Here is a 24,159-nt window from a genome sequence, read left to right as displayed (position 1 = left end):
ACTACTGATTTCCAACAGAAAGAAACTTAGCACAAGAGAGTGGCCTGAAGCAAACCTGGGATCTCAATACCCCAACAATCTGAAGCATTGGAAATTCTGGTCCAAAGTTTACATTAGATATGTATTTATGCACAGAATTGGATGCTTAAAATTTTTTGCAGATCTGACTGCAAAATTATTGAAAGAAGAACTCCAAAATTTGTTTTTAAACTAAGCCACTGTGTATAATGCAGTTAAGCGTGGGCTCAACCTGATTTCTTGTTGTGAGGAATCCCACAGACTATGGCAGACTGCTGACAATGCTGTGCCTTCAGATCCTGAACCTTTCACCCTGCACACCAACAGCTTTGTGCTTTTTAATGAAATTACTGGGTTGAGTAACCTAATGAGGTATTTTCCCCAGGATTTTAAAATAAAGGTATATTCAGATCCCACAACAGTTAATATAAATTAATATGCAGGTGAAATTGTTTCTGGCAATAATTATGGAACATCGTAATAACTCTGGAGATGTGTTGCTAATATTTAAAGTAGGGGCTCCCACTAAGTTGTTCTTCCTTCTTCTTGGTTAAACCTTGGGAGCCAGAGATGTGTACGTTTGGAGAGAATAGAAGGGTCAAAGAATCCTATTCATTATTTGTCTCTTCAAGAATAAACCTCTTTCACTATAATCACAACCAGGCTGAGAGGAGTTTCTGCTTAGAAAACAAGCTTATGTCATGTACAGTTCACTGAAAATGTTTCTGCTTTGGTCCTGAAAACTGCACTAAGTGAATTGATAGTGTAGCAGTGTTCATCTTGTGTGGTTTGAAATGGGGGAAGGAGCCGGTAAGGGGGGACACACTGCCCTTCCCTGGATTTTTTGCTTTTTCAAGTGCCTGACAGTTGGTACAAGCTGGAGAAAGGTTAACCCCCATCTCAGGAAGGGGAAATGTCCTCAAAACTCTCTTGCATTTGGTAGCCCTTCTGAGCCCTCCAGTTCATCACTGAATGCTTTCGTTGTTAAAGCTGTAGTATAGTTTCTGTTACTCTGGAAGCACCTGTTAGCAACTCAGGCGTTAGGATTACATTTTAAAATGGGTTTAAAAGGGGAAATAAATTCCTACTTCTCCTTAAAAGTAGGTGGCCAAAGGGTGTGAAATTTCACAGTTTTTTAGTTTTTATGCCCTTTGAATTTTCTTAATTCTGCCCACCCCAAAGGATGGCAACCTTCCATCATCCCCTTTAACTGCCCTTTACTGAACTATCCTCTCCCAACACAACTAACTACTACACCGAACAACCACCAGTTCTAGGAGAAAATAATCTGGTAAAGGCATGTGTGCAGAAAGGCAAATCAGGGGAAAGAATTCAAGTTGTGGTGTGTGATCAATGGTTTCTAGTAGTTGTGGTGATGGTAAGGTGTGTGCTCATGGGAGGACAAGTAGAAGGTATGTACTGTAAAGTGGCTTAACTTTACATTTCCTTGCTTTTGTGAGTTTGTGTTAGGCATGCTGCGGTAGATCCTCAACCAGCGTAAACTGTCATAGCACAGTTTACCCCAAATAAGGGTACTGTGTCTGATCTTGACACCACCTGCAAGTAGCCTTAGTTTGTTTTAATGTTGCCAATTTATGTGAGTGGGACGGTGTCACAGTGCCAGAACAGCCATGGGGATGGCTCCTGCAGACACACCTGGGTCCACAGGAGAAGTGGGCTCCAGTGTTACCAGAAACAAGATTAGGCAACCAGTTCTCCCCCATGTCTTGGTCATGGATTTGAGGCATCAGCTCTTTTGGAGCAGCACAGAAAAGATCCTACTGGGTTCTCTTCTAGCAGCAGAACCTTGACTCAAGGGCAGAGGATGAGGTGGGCAGCAGAGGGAGAACAAAATTGGAATTTTTTTTTTAATTACCAGAACAGCAGATATTGTTGTGTTCCGTGTTTAACTTCTTGACAGTGGAGTGGTAGATTTAAAAATAAAAATGTACACATACATATTTTTAAAAGTGTAGATATTGCAAATCTAGATGGCTGGTTATAATATGTATTAGTTTTAAAAATCAATGAAGTACAGTTTGAGCTTCACTCAGGTTGCCTAAGATCCGATCCTTTTAGAAAATCCATACAGGTTATCTTATTGACCATAGAACTCTTTAGTGAAATGAAGTGACTGGGATATCTATTCTTTCTTCATGCTCAATATAGTATGATGAAAATAGATACCTTTTATTTATTGTGCAAATATTCACAATGAAAGCAAAAAATAAACAAAACTTTTTAAAATCAAAGAGAACCAGCATTGCGACTGCACCTGTTTCTATATACTCAAGATGTGTGATACAGAAAACAGGCAGCAATGTCTTCATATTGCTGTAACCCTCATCTTTCCTCACCCTGCCTCTTCCCTATTGTTTGTCACCACTATTCAACATGTAGCATCTAAAATGCAGATTATAAACTTCCTTGGGATAAAGACCAGGTCTTATTTGTCTTCTGTGAAGCAACCCTTACACTTTTGAGTGGAGCATAATAATTAGCTAATTAAGAATAAGAAACTTTACCCTTTGAATATCTGGTTGCAAAGACTTTTAGCTCAGAGACCAGGATTGTCAGACAACAATTAAAGTGGTAGCTTGGGTCCTGGGATACTCCTTGCTGTCAAATGCCATGAAACAGCATCTGACATAGAAAGTACATGCTGTGCCGGTAAGTCAGTTGCCTTAGACAACTATTGAGCAAAATTTATCCCTGATGTAACACCACTAAATTCAAGGGGGTGACCTTGAGGGATGAATTTGATCGCATTCCTGGGGGCACACAAGTTTTGCATTTACCCCATTATATGAATGCCTAGATAGCTTGGAGTAGACAGTCAACATTAAGGCAGACAAAATAAATTAATAAGATGTAATGCAGTTTATTTGAGTGTGTCATGCCATATCCTCCCAGTATTAATTCCTATGTCCCAGTTCTCATTATGGCAAATAGATGTCGCTTCTGAAGTACAGCTGGCTGAGTATGAAAAAAATATTAGTGAAATAATTTAGTTGACAAGTGTCGAAGAAAAATAATTGTCAAATACATTACTTGCTAAATATCAGTCAGCCATAGAACTGGTCAAAAGAGTGAAAATATATATATGAACAATCTGATTGAAAATGTCCCAAGCAATTGAATAAATTACTTTGCACTAAATTATTACCTCCAGTTTTACCTGTGTCTCAGACTTCTCAGATTCTTGAAGTAATATTCTCCCTTTATGGTGCTGTATAATCCAGCTTTGGATGGGGAAGCAAGATCCTCCATGGAAAGGAGAGAAAAGCCTCTAAAGGATGTCTAGGCTGTGGGGCTCAAGTTGATCTACACCAGTGAGATAAACTCTCTGGTCTCCATTGACATGGGGGTGGTGGAAGGTTTGCTGACAGTACTTCATGATGTGATTCTCTTGTGGGCCCAGGTACCTCAGAAATTAGAATTATACATGCTGCCCTCTTGCCTTTTAATACTACTTGTGTTTGAATTCAGCAGGCTACCAGCAAGCTACTGATAGATCGTAAAATGTACTGTTTGTATATCCCAATTTTTTTTCTTTACTTGCTGCAGATATATATTGGTGGAAGAGGAAGACCTGAAAACAGAACATTTTCCCCAATGCAGTTTAATTTGCCCATTTTGAAACACATTTTATTCATTTACTTATTTGTTGCAGAGGAGTAGTTTCTTCTTTGAGTAGTGTCTCTGTGAGTGCTCCACTGTAGGTGTGTCTGCATCCCTACATTGCTGATTGGAGAACTTCAGTAGCAATGTTTGCATGGCCTGCGCAGGTGCTGTCTCTCCTTGTACTGTGCCACGTGCTAGTCAGCTCACGCGGGCTAATCAGTCAGCTCACACCAGCTAACCGTCCCCAGTTCCTTCTCAACCACCACTAGCTAGAGACAGAGCTTTAGCTGTCTGTTTGCAGATCGTTAACTCTCTTACATTTGCTAACTTTTAGTTTCCTTTGAAGCCTCTTTTGTTTCTTTTATCGTTCTACTGTTTATTTGTCTGTTGCCTTAAAAAAAATAGAAGAAGAAAGGTGTTTGCTCATTTGTCAGTCCTCGTGGGGGGGCAAGGAGAAGCTGGACAAGGGTATGCCTGGCTCTTTGGGTTTCAAAAAGTGCTGCACTCATCTTTATGGAGGCAGCTCTCCAAACCCAATCTTCTGGCAGGCATGAGTCTTCCCCTCAACCTTTGACTTCAAAGGATAGAGGGTTAAAGAAATGGAATGGGGACTACTCTCAAGTAGAAAAAGAGAGTGGGAAGTCCCCTCAGTGAGCCCAGGGATAGCCAAATGCAATAGTTTTCTCACTCAGTATCCTTAGCACCACCGGCACTGAGACTACAATCTGGCACCCACACTTCACAGCGAGCATCAGTATCTAGTACCACACAAAGGAGGAGATAACACCTAAAGCCATATTCTTCTCTTCTCCAGATGAAGCGGTCATGCCTTCACCACTGTTCACGGCAGACATCTTCCATCTGTTCCAGGAGCTGGCAAAGAGAGTAGTGGATACCCTCCACATACTATGGGAGGAGGTCAGAGATACCCACCACCAGCTCATCGACATCCTCCACTCTTTGTCCTCCTTGAAAATTGCTCTCCCAATCAATGAAGTCATCTTAGTTCTCGCTAAAACAGTGTGGCAAACTCTGGCATCAGTACTCTGACCTGTAAGCATGCGGACAAGAAATATTATGTCCCCACAAAGGAATCAGAGTTCTTTTTCTCCCATCAGCCACCCAATTCCATCACAGTGGATGCTGTAAACTCTTGTGGTTGACATAATCATTCTAGGGCAATGCCCTATGACAGGGACTGGAAGCACCTCAATCTCTTTGGCAGGAAGGCGTATTCATTGGCCACCTAACAGTTTCATATTGCCAATTACCAGGTGCTTGCAGTGAAATATGACCACATGAATTACAACAGATTGCATGACTTTATTGATAAGCTTCCAGAGAGTTATCAAGAATCCTTCAAGGCCATTGTTCAGGAGGGACAACTGGTGGTAAAAAGATTGCTGCAATTAGTCCTTAATGCCACTGACACAGCAGCTAGATCCATCTCCACGGCTGTGATAAGGAGACGGGCATCATGGGTCCACCTGCTGGGATTCCTGAAGGAGGTGCAGACCTCAGTGGAGGACCTGTCCTTCGAGGGTGTGAAGCTCTTTGCCTCCCTCCTCACCTTGAAGGATTCAAGGGCCATCATCAGGTCGCTAGATATCTACACACTGGGGCAAAAAGAGACATTTTAGCCTGCAGTCCCAGCACAGGCCTTACTCTTCTCAATTAAAATCACAGCGCCATTATGATCCCCAAAGGAAAAAGGGAAGATTCATGAAACATAAGCTGTTCAGTCCACAATCTTTTACCTAGCCCCCTGTCTATAATCATCACTTTTGACGGGCAGGTTGAAGCATCACAAGACTACTCCCCACCACTGTCCATGACCATGCACCTGTTTGATCACTGTTTGGCAGTGTTCTATAGTGCCTAGGAACACATAACATCAGACAGATGGGTCCCAGAGATTGTCTAATCTGGATACTTCATCCACTTCACCTTCCTACCCCCTCCACAACACTCTTCCCTGTCTCTTTTCAGGGATCCTTCTCACAAGAGTCTACTATGACACAAGATAGATCAACTCCTGCAATTAGGAGCAATAGAACAGTACCTCAAGGCAAGGGATTCTACCGTCCTTACTTCCTAATACCCAAAAGGAAGGGAGGTTGGAGATCCATTCTGGACCTCAAAACTCTCAACAAGTTTGTCAAGGCTCAGAAATTCAGGATGGTCATCTTATCGACGATCATTCCATAACTGGAACAGGGAGACTGGTTTTCGGCCCTCGACCTACAGGACGCATACTGTCATATTTCAATACTACTGGCTCATAGGCGTTTCCTCAGATTCATTCTGGGACATGACCGTTATTAATACAAAGTCCTTCCCTTTGGACTCTCATCAGCCTCAAGTATATTTTCCAAAGTTCTCTCAGTGGTAGCCACTCATCTACACTCGCAAGGGATAATTATCTATCTTTATCGGGATGATTGTCTCCTCAGAGCCCGGTCGCTCCAGGAGGCTTGTCAAGCCACCAACACCATGATACCCATGTTTACAGAACTAGACTTGCAGATCAACATCCAGAAGTTGACACCCATGCCAGTGCAATGCTTGGAGTTCATAGGGGCCACCCTGGATGCTCTATAGGCCAAAGCCTTCCTACCTCAACACAGGTTCCTATTTCTTATCTCGCTCAGACACGGCTCAATGCAGTCCTCAAGTACCAGTCAGACTCTGACTCCAACTGCTGGAGCATATGGCAGTGAGCACGGCTATGATACCTCCACATGCAAGCCCTCCAACTATGGTTTATCTTGGTTTACAGGTGGAACAGGGACAGTCTGGACCAGTGGTTCTCAATCTATTTACCACCGTGGCCTGCATCCAATACTACCTGTATGGTCCTGAGGAAGTCACATGGGCCACAGCTGTGTGCTGATTGGGTCACAAGCAGACCATGGGCTGCAGGTTGAGAACTACTGGACTCTGGACAAATCCCTGTCACTATCCACCAGGATCAAAAACTCCTTGGACAGTGGAAGAACCCAGCCAGTGTATGCGAAGGGATCCCCTTCTTGCAGATGTCTTTATCCTCCTCCTTTCCAATGATGCATTGCTCATAGGATGGGGCACACATTTAAATGGCCTAACAACACAAGGCAAATGGTAACCTGTGGAGATGTCTCTTCACATCAGTCTCTTCGAACTGCAAGTGATCAGGAATGACTGAGCTCCAATGAGGCTATGGAACTGGTGCATCTCTCACAATGTCACCTTGTCCGTGGCTTGCCACCAGAACTCGATAGTGACAAACTCAGCCATAAATTCCAGCACGATCATGAATGGGCTATGTACACGTCAGTACTCTGTGACATGTTCATCTGATGGGGAACGCCATCCACAGATCTTTTTGCCACTTACCAGAACAAGAAGTGTCCACGCTACTGCTCCAGGGCAGGAATGGGACAGTGGTCTCTGGGTGATGATCTGCTTCTCCCCTGGGACAAAGACCTTCTTTAAGTCTTTTTTCCCCATTTCCTCTACTGCTGAAGGTCCTGCTAAAAATAAAAAGGGATGGAACTCACGAAATCCTGATTGCTCCTATTTGGGTGAGACAGACCTGGTACCCTTACCTGACACAGCTTGCAGGGTGCCCACTGATCTCCTTTCTGACTATTCTGCACCTCCTTTTGCAGGAAAAAGTGCATACCCTACATCCCAACTTGGGATTCCTGCCTGAAAGCATGGCTCCTGAGTGGTTCCACCACCTAGAAAGCTCATGCACAAAGGAAGTGAAAGAGGTTCTACTATACAGTAGAAAGTCCTCCACATGATTGATTTACCTGCAGAAATGGTCCACGTTTCAGATTTGGGTGCATGTCCCAACAATCTCTCCAGTGTCAGCAACTCTTTCCCATATTCTGGAATATGCTCTGACCCTTTAAAAATTGGAGTTATCCCTGAGTTCTCTTAGGGTCCACCTAGCACGTATTACAGCTTTTCACCAGCCATAGAGGGATACTCGATACTATTGCACCCAACCACTACAAGCTTCCTTAAGGGTATAATAAACCTCTTCCCTCAACCTCTACCCCCTCATGGGACCTAAACCCTGGTACTGAATGGGCTGATTAGACCCCTCTTTGATCCCATGGCCACCTGTTCACTAACGTATCTATCAATGTAAACAGCCTTTCTGATAGCAATTACTTTGGCTAGAAGAATAGGGGAGACAGCAGCTTTCATAGGCACTGACTCTGTTTTCTTCCAGGGCTGGAGCTCCCACAGGGAACAAATGGTGGGTGCTGAGCACTCACCGATGGCTAGCTCCCTGCCTTCCCCCCCAGTGTCTCTTTCCTGCCAGTGGCCCTGCCAATAAGCACCTCCACCTCCCTCTCAGTGCCTCCAGCTCGTGTGAATCAGCTGTTACGTGGTGTGCAGAGGGGGAGGTGGGGGTAGGGGGTGGAGCGAGGGCAGGAAGAGGCAGGGTGAAGCAGTGTAGGGATGTGGGCAGGAAGAGGTGGAGGGAGGGTGGGGGCTTCAGGGAAAAGGGTGGAGTGGGGGCAGGGGCAGAGCTGGAGCTTTGAGCACTCCCAGGCAGATTAGAAAGTCAGTGCCACTGGTAGCTTTGATGGTGCATCCCCTATACAGCATTCTTTCCAGATAAGGTTACACTCAGGCCACATCCACAGTTCATCCCTAAGGTAACCTCCCCTTTTCACATGAGTCAGTCAATCCACCTTCCTATTTTCTACCCCAACCCTCTCCAAGACAATAGGGACGCTATACTGCACACTTTAGATGTTAGGGGAGCCCTGGCATTCTACCTCAATAGGACAAAAGCCTTTAGGAAGTCCCTTAGACTTTTCCTTTCTATGGCTGAAATATCCAAGGGCTCAGCAATATCAGCCCAAAGACTCTCTAAATGGATCTTGAATTGCATTAGACAGTGCTACCAAATTCATAACATGACTCCTCCTGCCTCGATCAGTACACATTCCACAAGATCAATCTCCTCATCTGTTGCCTTCCTTAAGGATGTCCCTATCTCAGAGATCTGCAGGGTGGCGACATGGGCATCAGTCTGCACCTTCGCAGAATACTATGTGATCACTGGGGACTCTGCTTCTGATGCCATTTTCAGCTCCACAGTACTCTCATCTGTAACAGACTTAACTCCAAAGCCTAGCCCTCCAGGAGGGGTACTGCTCAGTAGTCACTTATCATGGAACACCCATAGGGACACTACTTGAAGAAGAGGTTACTCACCTTCTGCAGTAACGATGGTTGTTCAAGATGTGTCCCCCTGTGAGAGCTCCACAACCTACTTTCCTCCCTTCTACTTTGGAGTTCTCGTTTATGACTCGGTGGTAGAGAAGGAATTGAGGATGGTTAGCCTGGACGAGCTGACTAGCCTCATGGCACAGCACAAGGAGAGACAGTGCATGTGCAGGCACAATGGATACTGCTACTGAAGTTCTCCAATCAGCAGCACAGGGACACAAACACACCTAGAGCAGAGCACCCATAAGGGGACATATCTCAAAGAACCATCATTACTGCACAAAGTGAGTAACTTCTTCATGCACTAAAATCACCTCTGAAAAATTGAGAAATTATGGTTTAAAGTGTCTTTCTTCTCTAAAAAGTAAGTGTAAAACTAGCACCTTCTTACTCCACAGGTCTGCTTGCCTCCTTGTTTGCATTCAGTCATTTTTGTTAACTCTAGGACATAATCCAGGTCCCACTGAAGTCAATGAAAAGACTCTCATTGACTTCAGTGACTTCTCATTAACTTCACCTGAGCAGGCCACAAGTGACAAATTTATACAGCAGTGTTTATTACGCCCTTTAATCCTGCACAACCAAAATAGCTTATGGAGAGTGAGCTGGATTCTGTTCCTTCTGATGCCTCATCAATGGCATTGCTTACTAAGCACCAATCAGTTATATCTATGCACACACCAAAGGCAATGGGGTTGTGTACGTGTGACAAGCAGAACCTATTGTTGAAAAGGTCAGAGAAGGAAACACTACAGCTTGAGTCTCAGAGTCCTGATTGAGCTTCCCGGGTTAGAAGCTAGTAAAAAATTCAAATTTTTTACTTGTAAAAAGCTGAGCACTTTTATTGTAGAAATGATTCAAGAGGCAAAAAACACAGAACCTTACAATGCCATTTTTCAGAGCAGAATTGGAGGGGAATCTCCATACTCTATGTAATAGGTGCATACAGTGTTTGAGAACTGTGGTTCATTTATATCCATCTTCGGGAGTTATTACAACTATGGTAATGGAGGATCATGTGTCTCAAAGCTTTGTAAATGTACGGATTCTGGGCACAAATGAACCCACCGCTTCTCCAAGCCTGTTGAGGAGCACGGTTTAAGTCTCCAATGCATGTCCACTGATCTTCATATCTCCAGGAAACACACCATTTAGAGTGATCATAATAGGAACTGAAAGTGGAATTCCATGGTGTCTTAATGAGGTTTATGTTGCAGACATGGTGTTGGAGAGAGCAGTTTGACGGAAGCTCCTGTCCATCATGCTGCCAGGATTCTGCTAACAAATCTGTCTGCAACTGTTGAGCCATCCAGGCTACGTAGATATCTGTGTAATTTTAGAAGATATGGGAAAATAATCTTTAACAAAGACGTTCTTTCTTCAAGACATTAACTTAGTTATAAGAGCTAAATAGGTGTTAAAAAACTGAACAAAAGTACAGTTTGAAACAGTCTGACTAATATTTCCTTCCCTCTCATTTGCTCAGCTCTCAATCTCTTAGTTTTTGTGATGTCATTAGTCCTCCAGCCACCTTACAGTCTTCCAGAGAAGACACAACTTGAATCTCTAATGCAAGGAATAAGCAGGAAAAAGCAAGCAACCAAACACTGAAAAAGAAATCTTTCATACCTTCTTCTTACATGCTGAAACAGCAAAAAAGAAATACCCAAACCCATTTTTTCCTTTGAGTAGTAGAAGTAGAGTCATTTTTAGAAGATCCCTATACTGAACACCTTACAATACAAAGTGCCATGCAGCTTTTATCTTTGCTCTGAATATCTTGCTACTAGTATATCTCCTATTTTGTGTATTTGTTAGTGGTTTCCAAAAGTGTCAGTATTATGATGCAACAATGTTCCCTACCGTCTGTTATGTTCCTGTCTGTGGTTGTACTTCTCTGTTTCCCTTCAAGAAAATGCTTTGTTAATTTCCCAAGAGCGTGTATTTGATAAGGACAGTTTTTCTTACCATCAACAAAAAAGCGTGATTTAGCAAAGTGGAGGAAGTTTTCTCCTTGGGCTGACTGGAGTTTGGAGAGGTGGCGCCAAGGGATTAGAGGCAGTGCAGAACCTACACAAAGCTTTTGCAGATTTGGGAGGTCAAGGTGAAAGATGTCAGGGATGGAACAGCTATAGATGTTTGGATTGTAGCATAACAACTGTTTGTCTGAACAAAACCAAAGACAATAACAAGTACAAGATTAGGACTTAAAGATAAGCAATTAAGTTCCTAAAGTATGGTTCTAATCTGACAAGTAACTAGATAAATGTGGTACTGTTTCACTCCTCACATCCTCTCTCTTTAATATGTTCAAGATCAGATTTACTGACTTTAGAGAAAAAACTATTTCTACTGCTTTTTATTCCCATGAGCTCTGCCAATTCAACCCAGCTGATAGTGTAAGCTGGGTTCTATTTCCTCTTGTGCATCACTGACAGAACGGTGAGTGAAGGCCTCAATCCTGCAGACACTTCTCGCACACACAGTCCCATTGAATGCAAGTCACATGTGTAAGCACAGGCATGTCTGCAGGATTAGGATCTAAGTTCCAGTCAGTTACATCTGTGAAACCCCTTCCCCAGCAATAGGGCTGCAGAAGGGTCACTGAGGGTAGATCTGCAAAAAGATGTAAGTGTCTAACATGCTGGCCGCTGCTTCCCACAGCTCCCATTGTCCAGGAATGGTGAACCGTGGCCACTAGGAGCTGCAGGTGGCCGTGCCTGCGGATGGTCAGTGTAAACAAACTGTCTTGAGGCCTGACAGTGGATTACCCGGACAGGTCATGTGCAGCCTGCAGCTGCAGGTTGCCCACCATTGCTATGGGTATCTGGGCTAGATGTTTCTTAGACCATCCTGTTGAAATTTGTACAAAATACTTACATATACATTGGGCCAGAGAAAAAGTGAGAATTACTCTATGACTCAGTGGTTAGGGCACTCACTTGGGAGACTGAGGTTCCAGTCCCTGCTTCAGTGACACTGGGCTTAAGGGCACCACCAGTGTATTTTGCAAGAAAGAACTAACCTGGTTTAGGCACCTAACTCTAGGAGAGTGAATCCCATGTAGCAGGATGTGCCTCCTGTTAGCTGCCTAGCTCTCTTTGAGGAAAAGGGCATAAGCCCCGCCCATGTCCTCAGCGTTTCCTATTTGCTAATTTAGATGTGAATCTCGTTTTTAGGTGCCTCTCTCTCCCAGGCATTGTACAGGGGCACCTAACTCAGGGCTGTTGATCCCAATAACTGGCGGGGCACCTAAAACTCAAGGCATTGGAACACTGAGTTTCTGTCCACCTTTATGGACCCTTCTGCAGTCCTATTGCTGGGGAAAGGGTTTCACAGGTGTAACTGATTGGAACTTATACTGTGATCCAGGAATGTAAAGTGGCATGCAGAATCCTTATCACTGAAGATGTGTGAGCAGGAAAGAACAGAACCTGACTTTCAGAATCCAGGTTGAGTTTGCAGGGCTAGTAATTCAGTGAGACATCTCTTGACTCAAACTGAGCACACATGATATGAAAAGCATTGAGGGACAATGAACATTGCATCCCACAATGCTTTTTACAGTCACTTTTCAGAGCAGAATTATATTCTGAGGTACATGCCAGTATTTCTGAATCAGGTGTTCAAGAGATTTATTTCCATTTGTTTTTAGTATTGATATTTTATGTGACAAAAGATACTTGTATAAATTTCTATCTCGCTATTACTACGTACTGTATTTTACCTGAAGAAGAGCTCAATGTAGGTTAAAAGCTTGTCTCTTTCATCAACAGAAATTGGTCCAATAAAAGAAATTACCTCACGCACCTTGTTTCTCTAATACCTTGCAACCAACATGACTACAAGAACATTGCAAATATACTTCTGATGTGTCAGTGCTATTACTCCAGCTCCAGCAACGCCCATTTGATGTTATCAGAGTATTTTAAATTATGAAGAAAGTTGAAATTATTATTAATAATGACAATTGTGCACTTTTACAAAGCTTTACATTTTCAAAGTCCTTTACACACATACTGATTAAGGAAGAGCTTGCCATACCTATTTCTGCAAACTGGTTATATCTGAATGTTATACAGATGGCCATCTGAGCATTTTGCTTTCCGGTTGGTGGATATCCATAACCCTCCTCAGGAAATGGAGGGAACAGAGGGATGCTGTGAATCCACCAGAAACCTTGTGATTTGTCCAAGAGCAGAAATCCTGTCAAAGTATAGTTATTGCAGATAAATTAAGAAACTCATCTAGGAAACACATAAGAACATTGTACTATTCTAATACCAGAGGGCAATACAATTCAAACTGGATGGTACTGTCCTATTTTAACTTTCTTTATGCTAATATTATACATTATCTTAATAGATAATAAACTGACGACGACACTTTTCACACCTATGGTGCCTCCCATTCAAAGATCTGTAAATTTTTCACAAATATTAATGCATTCATCCTCATACCTCTTTTTGATGTAAGTATTAGACTCATTTTATAAATGTGGACTCTGAGGCATAGAGAGGGTAAATGACTTGACCATGGTGTCCCAGAAAGTTTATGGCAGAGCTAGAAATACAACCCAGCTATCTTAGTTTCCTTTGTATTGTCTTTCTACAGCATATTTTTTTCAAAGGATCCCAAAACATTTTACAAACTATAAATACAGGAGTCAGTTTGTCTACCACTAAAGTGCAGCCATCTCTATGGAACAGAATCATCCATTTATGGCAATGCTACATGACATGCTAGGAAAGAAAGTGATTAATAAACTCTCCAGTGGAACCTGACCGGAGCTGACCCCCTACTTTGGGAAAAGTACCATGGGATCTTTAATGAGCGCAAAGGCCAACACCTCCTTTTTACTTCCCATCTAAATTATATTTAGAAATCTAACAGCATAAGAATAATGGCTTTGGCTCTATCTCCACACCATAGCACCTGATCCTCAGCCAGCCTGATAGGGATTCATCATGTAAGAGAAAACTCACCCTTTCAACATGGTGTCCACCACCACTGAGCAAATCCCCCCCACAAGCGTGGCTTAGCAGGTGGGGGGAAAATGGCTCTCACAGCAGGCAAACTGCCATGGAGGTAGAGAAGAGACAAGGTTTCCAGGGACCTCATCACATCTGCAATCTGAAGATTTAGGGGGTCAAAGACTCTGCTCATTCTACAGGGACTCTGGCCAAATCTGGCCCCTGCCCCCTTGGAACAATTAGAAATTCACTGAGTCCCCAGTGCAGTAACCACATAAGCATTTGTTTAACTTTAAGCATGTGCTTAAGTCCCAGTGACTTCAGTGGGATTTAAGCACATGCTTAAGTCATTTCCTGAATCATAGGCTCAGTTCCTTACCCGCCATGTAATTTTCTATCTGTAGAGCAGAATTTGGGAGTTTGTATTTCTCATTCTGTCACATAGGATAGTTGAAAAGCTGTTGCTGTCCCAGCCAGTGTTTCTGGCAACACTGGCTGCAACTGGGCAAAGGGCAGAGTGTGGCTTTCTACTTGCAAAAAAGTGAGGAATGTTAATTTCAGTGCCAGTGAGAAGGGTGTAAGGGCACTGAAGATGTGGAGCTGCTCTATAGCACAGATGCCATGAAGAGAAATCCAAAAAATGTAGATACAGCAATAGCATGTGTTAATATTACCTACACGACAAACCTTTCCACACAAACTGCTCTTTTGCTTTGGCTCAAACAGGGGTTTCATTTTCAATATATAGAGATAGATAAAGACAGAAGTTCTCATCCATAAAGAAAAAAGCAAAGAACAGTACTATGGGACTATCCCTGTACCTTTAGTGTGTCCTTGTTTCCAGCTGTAATGCTTTGAGTGAGGAACATCATCATTGTATATCACATAGGCAGTGCTGTCATTCTGCAGAGAAATATCCAATTAGTGAAGCATTAAATTCAAAGAAAGGAAAGTACTTTTATTTGTAACAGAATAAAGAACTTCAGAAATGGAAAACTTTGGGACAAATTCTCCTCTCACATGGCTGCAACCACATTGATTTGAAAGGGGTTAGCACTAGAGTAAATTAAAACAGAATACAGCTTTGAGATTTCGATTCTTTCACGTAATATGAAGTGCAACCAAAAATGCATGTTCTCCTGAGCAGTAGAAGAGGCCTTCCCAGAGAGATGGCTAGGTGAGATATGTGCAATAACATGATTTGTAAGGGCTTTATTGGGCAACAACCTGCAGTGCAGCTTTTTCTTTTGCAGTCTGCTGTTGATTTACAACAATATGTTGAGAAAGTGGCCCACATTACACAGAGAGAGTTCCATATGCAGGCCACAATGGTAAATAGATTGAGAACCACTGGCCTAATCATTTTCAGTAGAGTTTAGAGTTCTCCCCAAGTCTTGGCACAACTGAAAGATTAGCTGCTATTGGCTACAGTGTGGGATTGTAAACAGCATCTTCCACTTACTGAGCACAAGGATAATGCAAATATTTGATTAGCTTCTTGCAATCTCTCCTATACACAAATTCAAATAAACTAAATATGTTAAAATAATGTTACGGTTCTAACCTGAACCCACAAGGAAAATGAAAAGACATAGCCAAGATTAACACTCAATGTCTAATTCACCTCTTTGTGACCAGAGATGGGGAAAAGTGATGGTACATTCTCTAGATTATGGACAGTTGTGAAAGAGCTAAGAACCACTGTGCTCAGAACAGTAAGGAGGAAAACTTACATACTAGATTATATGGACAGCAAAGAATAGTTACACACATAAAACTCAATTCTGCCAACTGTATTCAGGCAGAGCTTGATTCTCCACTTCCTTGTACAGTCATTTATATCTGTGTATAGTGGGTATAAAACGTTTGGCTCTAATACCATTTTCAACCACTTTGCACAAGTCTAAATGACCATGCAAGGTGCGGAACAGTGGAATACCAGGCCCCACAAAGAGTATGTTGCATTGTGAGTAGTCATATTGATTTCAGTGGAAGTACATGAAGATTCAGATAGTGCTCAGCATGAGTAAGGATGACAAGACAGGGCCCATAGAGAACGTAAAAATCTGAATTTTGAATATCTTTTCTATTGGCAATATATTATTTATCACAATACTTTATTATTTGTATTGCGGTAGCACCTAGGAGCCCACCATGGACAAGGAACCCATTGTACTAGATGCTGTATAAACACATGTCAGAAAGACTTTTCCTGCCTCGGACTGAGGTCCCAGAGGAGCCAGCTGAGGTCAGTCAATTAGGGTGAACTGCAAAGAATGGGGCAAACAATCCTCAAAGCTGGTGGGTATTCCAATACTTAGATCATAGAACATCAGGGTTGGAAGGGACCTCAGGAGGTCATCTAGTCCAACCCCCTGCTCAAAGCAGGACCTATTTCCAACTAAATCATCCCAGCCAGGGCTTTGTCAAGCCTGACCTAAAAAACCTCTAAGGAAGGAGATTCCACCACCTCCCTAGGTAACCTATTCCAGTGTTTCACTACCTGCCTAGTGAAAAAGCTTTTCCTAATATCCAACCTAAACCTCTCCCCACTGCAACTCAAGACCTTTACTCGTGATCTGTCATCTGTTACCACTGAGAACAGTCTAGATCCATTCTCTTTGGAACTCCCTTCCAGGTAGTTGAAAGCAGCTATCAAATTTCCCCTCATTCTTCTCTTCTGCAGACTAAACAATCCCAGTTCTCTCAGCCTCTCCTCATAAGTCATCTGCTCCAGTTCCCTAATCATTTTTTTACCCTCCACTGGACTCTCTTCAATTTTTCCTTCTTGTAGTGTGGGGCCCAAAACTGGACACAGTACTCCAGATGAGGCCTCACCAATGTCGAATAGAGGGGAATGATCACGTCCCTTGATCTGCTGGCAATGCCCCTACTTATACAGCCCAAAATGCCATTAGCCTTCTTGGCAACAAGGGCACACTGTACACTGTTGATTCATATCCAGCTTCCTGTCCACTTGTAACCCTAGGTCCTTTGGTCCTTTTCTGCAGAACTGCTGCCTAGCCATTCGATCCCTAGTCTGTAGCAGTGCATGGGATTCTTTCGTCCTAAGTGCAGGACTCTGCACTTGTCCTTGTTGAACCTCATCGGGTTTCTTTAGGCCCAATCCTCTAATTTGTCTAGATTTACCAAGCCAGCCCAAATTAGCTTCTGCTATACCTCACTGGTTACTCAGAAATCCATAACACAGTTTCTTTAAAGTAACCCAGCCTTAGGCCTCCACCTAGATACCCAAGTCAGATATAATGAGGATTAATAAAAATCTTATTTAATCATATAGAAGGAAAGGTTCTACCAATCCCAAAGGATCAGACACATTACCTCCCAGGTTAATGAATATTCCAGATTTTACCCAAATACACATTTACAGCCAATTTGTATTAACAAAACTAAAATTTATTAAAAAAGAAAAGAGAGAGAGGATGGTTAAAGATCAATATACATACAGACATGAGTTCAGTTCTTGAGGTTCAGATTCATAACAGAGATGGTGAACGTTGTAGCTGCAAAGAGTTCTTTTAGAATTTAATCCATAGGTTATTGTCCAATATCAAACTTCCCCTGATGAAGCTTAATCAGATCTGAGATAAAAAGGACTGGGACCTTTTATACAGTTTTCTAGCAGCCACTTGACCATACAGTCCTGGGTAAACAATAGGCTTTTGATGTAACCTTCTGTTTCCTAAGCACCACCAGTAATTAGTTACACAAATTAACATAAGGCAATTTATCCATTAGTCAGTCTATCACAGACTTCAAAGACACATATAGACAATAACATTATTTCACCCAAGATTCACCTAAATGTTAATATTCCCTTTTAATTTCTGAATTAATAATTATAGTGACAGACAGAAACTGTCTGTTTACATGGCTAATGTTTATGAATATGCACAGACAATTAATATCATGTCTAACTTTTAATAATATAGGTTTGCTTTTCAAAGTTCTAGCCAATCTAACATTGAATGGCCCTCATTACCATTTGCATACTTTCTAACATGACTTTAAAGGCTGCTTTGAGTCATTCAGCCTGCAAGCTGTTTAACCCTTTCTGGCCATCTTTGTATAAGATTTGTTGCAATTATATAACAGTGGTAGCAATAATGATTTGCATGATTATATTTTAAACAAACAACATCACACTGCCCCCAAAAACTTACAACCTAAGGAATTCTTAGCAATTTTTAAACTGTGTGAAAGGTTTTACAACTGAGAACTCACTCAAATACATAGGGCCTTCCAGTAAACCTGCAAGCAATCTGCCCTCCTCCATGAATGTTTGCAGACCTGTGTTGGTGCAGATCAGTCAGTATATTCCTCTTTTTATTAAAATAAGATGTTTTAGTTGAACCTCTTCAATCAGGTCACACGATGGTTATAAACACTTATTTTGGCTCAGTCACTGGTTTCATTTCATTTACATTTTAGAAGTATTTTTAAAACTATAATATAAAGAAAATGTGTTAAAATATGAAATATGCCTTGCCTTGGATTTATAAGCTTCATAAAGTTGGTTTAATGTTTGCCCCAGGGCACTTTGTGTCATATTGATCAGGAATTTACTCAATTGCCAAGCTTGCGTCAAAGAATCCATGTACATGTACTCCAGCCCAGTCCCAGGACTCGCTTTTCTTATATACTTTGGTAACTTGTAAAGAAGAAACCTGAAACAATGAAGGATTATTAGTAATTATAAATCATTCTATTGGGATGGATAAGCCATAGTCCCTTTTCCTTTGTGCCACATGAGAGCTTTGAGTCAACAGGGCCTCCTGCAGAGAGAACTGTACCCATGAAAATAAATTTCAACTGAAAACATTTTAAAAGTATGTTCCAAAAATATAAATATATATAAAATAGAAACATATCCACAGCATGAGTCAGTGTTCTGGAATTATCATTGTGGATGGTAGCCCTACGCAGCTTTGTTTCAGAGGAAACAAAAGTCTTAGGCAACACTCAGTGCTAATGTAAGTGGGTGTAATTCCATTGAAGTTAAGAGTGTTAAATCCACTTACAGTGGTGGGCCTGACTTTAGCCCTTAGTATTCTAGACACCCTGAAGCATGTCCATTGCTATGTAGAATACTTTGCAGTGCAATTCTACACTGAAAAATGACGCTGTCTTATTCAACAATTCTGCTGTCTGTGTCACAGCTACTGACAGAAAATCTTTTTTATTGCTTTTTGCATCTGTTAGCCCTTCAGAGCCCTAACACAGCTAAACAGAATGAGCTAGATTCTATTCCTCCTTGTGGTTCAGCAACAGAATCCTTCAGTAAGTTTCAATCAGTTACACCTCTGAAAACGTGCAGAAGGCAATAGGGGTTTCACAGATGTCGCTAGGAGTCTAGGGCTATGTCTACACTTGCAGAGTTTTTGTACTGTAAATTTCACCAGTGATAGGGACCCAGTGAAAGTAAAGTGCTGGTTTGTGTACTCACTTAATTTCTCAGGCATCAGGGAGGGTTTACATTAGCAGCACATGCATCGCTGATGAGAGCAGCGCTGTAGGGCAGCTATCCCGCAGTGCAGCTCTCTCCAGTTTTGTGGGAAGGGGATGTGTGTGATCGCAGGGCATCCTGGGTCCCTGCACAGCCTCCTCTCCCCAAACACTGATCAGCTCCAGTAGCTCAGCATTGCGTCGAGCAGGGGATCGTTTGGTCCCTGGAGCAGTCATTGTCACCTGGCCAGATAAGTGAGCACTTTCCAAGAAAACAGGAAGGGGAGTTTCAAAGTTCCTGGGACTTTACAGGGGGAGGAGTGGACATCTGTTTACTGACATCAGAGCTGCTGGCCAGAGTGATCACCTAGGCACTGTGGGATATCCTCCAGAGGCTAAAAGCTGTGTAAACAGGATGAACGTGTCTTCACTTGCACATCACCACAAAAGCATCACCAATAAGGACTGTACACCTCTCGTGGAGGTGGTTTTCTTTTTTGTGGATAAACTTCTGAGTTCATTCAAATGAATGAAGAAGAGGCACATTCTGCCCTCATAACAGATTATTGATTCTACAATCCTTTGCACAGATTAAACTCTTACTGAGTACAGGGCGAGTTTTACATGAGCAAAGATTACAAGATGAGCTCCTAAATGTAATGTAAATACCTGGAGACGTTTGACAACTTATTCCCTTGATATAGAGTTTATTCCAGATGAGTCTTGGGAACATAATTGTTGCCATAGTAAATCAGACAAGTGATCCATCTAGTTTAGTATGAAATGCAAGTGAGGAAGGTGCAAGAATGCCAATAAGCAGCAACTATGGAATATTGTAGAATGAAACCAAATAATATTAAGTACTCAGTTCAGCCTGCTGCTAACTGAATACTGTAATTAGAATTCAGTGCAATCAGTTTTATAGCATGCAATTGTCTTTTGTGCAATAGGAAGTTTTATGCAACAGTTTCACTTCTGCTCCTCATTGCTACTTCAGACCACAGAAAGTCGGAATCAAGTAACCCTTGAATATTTTTTTAGCAACAGGCCTGAATTACCAAAGAAGTGAAGCATATGGCCTTCTTGATAAAGTAGCCATACTTCGAAAGAAATTTCCCACTTTTTACCCCTTAAAAACTTGATTCTATGTATCTTGGGAACCAATCTTATAAACAAATCTACACGGTTCACATTGATGCAGGAGTCCACCTGCACAGGTCATTTTGCAGGGTTGGAGCCTTAGCTACCTGTCTCTGAACATTTAAAATGTCTTAAATAGTCATAGACTCATTGCATTGCCAACACCCATGATTGTGTAATATAAACAATATAACTGAATTGCAAAAATGTACAGGCCTAAGGGATATGATATCTCATAAGTCTTTCATAATAAGCAGAGTAGAGGAATTTCCCTGAGCATTTGTGATCAGTAAGTTTATGTGTTTTGCCATTATATTATGATGAAATATGTTCTTCTTTTAGCCCTAAGACGTACAAATTCTACGCTGAAGGGATTGAAAAGTGATATTGTCTTTACCCCGTCGACAGGCTGTGCTAAGGATCTGACCCAGCAAACATTCATTATTATTATTGTTGTAGCATCTAGGACAAGATCCTATTGTGCTAAGCAGTGTGCAGACACAGAACAAAGACAGTCTTATGAACAATGGAGTATTGACTTCAGTGGGACTAGTCATATGACTAAAGTAAAGCATGTGCTCAACAAGTGTTAGCAGGATCAGGGCCTAATTTTTCAAGTATGTGACTTGTATCCAGATTGCTCATTGGGATAATCTGTAAGAAATGACTGTTTTCTTTTTAAAAATTGGTTGATGTTTATCCTTGGTGATCAGTGTTTCTAACAGTACCTGTTCCATTGCTAAAGTCTGTGATTAGATTTACGAATAATAATAATAGTTAACGCTTTTCATGGTCAAGGTGCATTATCTAATCAATCAGTTTAGTGATTTAATATTGTAAGCACACTGATGCCAGTTACTGCTGCCAGTTCTAGTGTTGGCATTTCTGGAGACTGATAGCCCCACATGACCTACAGTCCCAGAAGATGATATCCTCTCTTTAATCACAGAACAGCACTTTTCTACACTCTGCTTGCCAATATGCTCAGTCTGGGTCCATCTGGAGGGGGTTCAGTTTTATTTTTCACACAATTCAAGGAAGGGGGTCAATTCACGCGAATGTTTTGTTATGATACAAACACCTTATGAGGACTGGCCTAAGATAACAACAAAGACTCCCAACTTTCCTATTGTCAACCATGTTTCCTAGCCAGAGCCAGCTCCAGCTTTTTTGCTGCCCCAAGCGGTGAAGAGAAAAACAAACAAACAGGCCGCAATCGGTGGCACATCTACCGTGCCGCTTCATTCTTCGGAGGCAATTCAGCGGCCAGTCCTTCCCTCCAAGAGGGTCTGAGGGACCTGCCGCCAAATTACCGCTGAAGACCCGGATGTGCCACCGCTTTGCTGTGCTGGTGCCTGGAGCCGGCCCTGTTCCTAGCAGTGAAAAGTCACTTTTGCAACAACTCACTGTAACCTGGATGCTACCAATGCTGCTTTAAATGCACCTACCTCCTGGAGGTTTGCCATAAGAACACAGCTTGCATGCTCACTTTGATCACAGGAAATGAGGGTTGTTGTTTTTTTTGTCAACCAACAATTGTTTTGCAGTTAGTCATAATGCAATGATGGGTTGATTACAATGAAATTCAATTAGATTTCAGTAATCTACATTTCACTCACCAGCCATGGTTCAACGGCTACCTCCAAAAGTAGAAGAGACTGAGACACAAATTCATATGCATTACAGTTCTCTGATCCATCTACTTAATGATTTTACATTCCAGAATTTCTCCATACATGTTCTTTACCTACCAATCAACCGGGTCACCATCTTCACTTTTGCAGGAAATTTCAGCTGCCCACAGGGACCTGATGGAACTAAATAACAGCAAAAAAACACAACTCCATAAATATCCTGCAGTCATTTCTGGTCTCAGCTTTACAGAATGAGCAAACATCAGATTTTAAAAGGAGAAGTTGTTTTGTGAAGTGCATTTCTCTTGTCTGATTTAGTTTCCACCCCGTCAGCTCTCAACACAATGTTTCACAGCCATAAAAACACATTTCCCGACCAGCTGCAGTGCTGCAAAACATGGAGAGTTCTTGTGAGATGCTAAGCTACTGGGTCATTCTCTTTTCAAGTACTGTTTCTTCATACAGAACATTGGCTCTTTCATCTGGTACACAAATGTGGATAATCTATTTTATATTTTGAAGAAATTGTTAGATTCGGCTGACCTTTCCTATTGTGAATCTTTTTTGCATTTGATTGGACTGGACCCCTTGGATTTTGTAGCCCTGAACTTTGGTAAAAGTATGATTTCAGTTCTGGATCTGAACTTTGGAACTTGGGCCCTTCTTAAATTTTCTGGTGGAGTCTTTTGTATGACAAAGCCAACACTCTTCTCATACCTGTCTGAAAGTACCTTTGTGGTAGGACAGCTGTGCACTCTTTTGGAATATAGTAAATAATAATAATACTTAGCTCTTATATAGTTCTTTTATTCAGTAGATCTCAAAGAGTTTTATAAAGAAATATTGTTACAGCCTTTTTACTTTCATCAGCTATCCTTTTGCTCTACCAGTTTTATATAGCCTAATTATGCCACACTGTGGACCAAATTCTCAGTCTCATTAATGAAACCTCCTCTTTAGCCTTCTTCAATCAGACCAGCCACCAGGAGTGTTTTGACATTATATCTTCTAACGGTCAAGTTCTAGTAGTGGATTTTTTCAGTCCATTGATTCTTGCTTGCCCTGCCCTTTTCTTGGTGTGAGTGCTACTATACTACAACACAGGAACTACGCCACCATTGCTATGCTGGCATAAACCCATAGTGTAGATGCAGTCTAGACCAATGGAAGGGTTTTTTCCATCCCTGTAGGAACACTACTCTCAGAACAAAGTCTAAATCAATAGAAGCACTTTTCTTTAGACAAAGCTGCTAATGGGGGTTAGTTGTGCCTACAGTGGTGAAGGGTGTGGTATTGTCAACCTAATTTTTAAATATAGATCAAACCTCAAGGATAAGAGTCCCTGATAAATGCAGCTCTTTAGTTATTGTCACCTACTGTGCATGCTGATTAGGTGTATAGAATGACATAGCTAGAATTCAGTGACATCCTCCTCATCCGCAAAACCCATTTTCATCCAAAACATTTACAGTAATCAGGACAAACTGTGCATGTTGTATTCTGTATGCCAGTGTACATTATCATGTTATTTATCTTTTTAGATCAAAACTAGAGAACAATGTATCCTGGGTATCTGCAAAAACATTTCATCATTTTGTCATGCAGTAAATGCCGAGAAGTATCATGGCAGCGTCTAGAAAAGGTATATAAAAAGACCAGTATAATGCAGCATATTTATTCTGGATAAATTTGTTTCTTTCTCCGTTCATTTTTTAAAAGTCACACTACAATGTGCTGCAATTTATTTACAAATGTGCTTTTAATTTATAGAATGCAGTTCCTCATCTCCCTTAATTTATCTTTGTTCCTGAAGGAATTCACTTTTGTGAAGTCAAACAGTCAGTATGGTGAGCAAATTATAAATCATTTTCCAGCAGCATCATTACTACTTCCTTAATGTCTCTATTGATTAAAAACAAAGACAGGTTTGGAATGGTTACAGGCGTTAAAGCATTTAGAACACAATCTCAGGTTCACCAGAGCTCTAACACAAAGAAGAGGCACACAGCGTTTTTCATACAAGTCTGATTCTGCATTCTTGCCTCCTAGATTATGAGTGAACAAGT

General features: G+C 41.7%; 1 protein-coding gene and 1 long non-coding RNA gene across 2 annotated transcripts; both read right to left on the bottom strand.

Moving 5' to 3' along the window:
- Window positions 1-4,964: 4,964 nt before the first annotated feature.
- LOC142047093 (uncharacterized) lies at window positions 4,965-8,073 on the bottom strand. The gene is made up of 3 exons (XR_012656242.1): window positions 7,440-8,073; window positions 7,018-7,151; window positions 4,965-5,258 (listed from the first exon to the last, which is right to left on the bottom strand). It is a non-coding gene; the product is annotated as an uncharacterized LOC142047093 (long non-coding RNA).
- A 1,620-nt stretch (window positions 8,074-9,693) lies between these two features.
- On the bottom strand, window positions 9,694-22,377 carry DNASE2B (deoxyribonuclease 2 beta). Its single transcript, XM_032798873.2, has 6 exons — window positions 22,211-22,377; window positions 18,364-18,541; window positions 14,675-14,756; window positions 12,925-13,086; window positions 10,849-11,046; window positions 9,694-10,206 (listed from the first exon to the last, which is right to left on the bottom strand). Exons 1-6 carry the CDS (start codon window positions 22,354-22,356, stop codon window positions 9,851-9,853), a joined length of 1,122 nt encoding a protein of 373 aa, XP_032654764.1. The 5' UTR covers window positions 22,357-22,377; the 3' UTR covers window positions 9,694-9,850.
- Between the last annotated feature and the right edge of the window lie 1,782 nt (window positions 22,378-24,159).

This window comes from Chelonoidis abingdonii, chromosome 7 (genome assembly GCF_003597395.2).
Source record: "Chelonoidis abingdonii isolate Lonesome George chromosome 7, CheloAbing_2.0, whole genome shotgun sequence".
Classification (NCBI taxonomy): Eukaryota; Metazoa; Chordata; order Testudines; family Testudinidae; genus Chelonoidis; species Chelonoidis abingdonii.
Note: the sequence above shows the minus strand (reverse complement) of the source record. Positions and strands in the feature narration are given on the sequence as shown.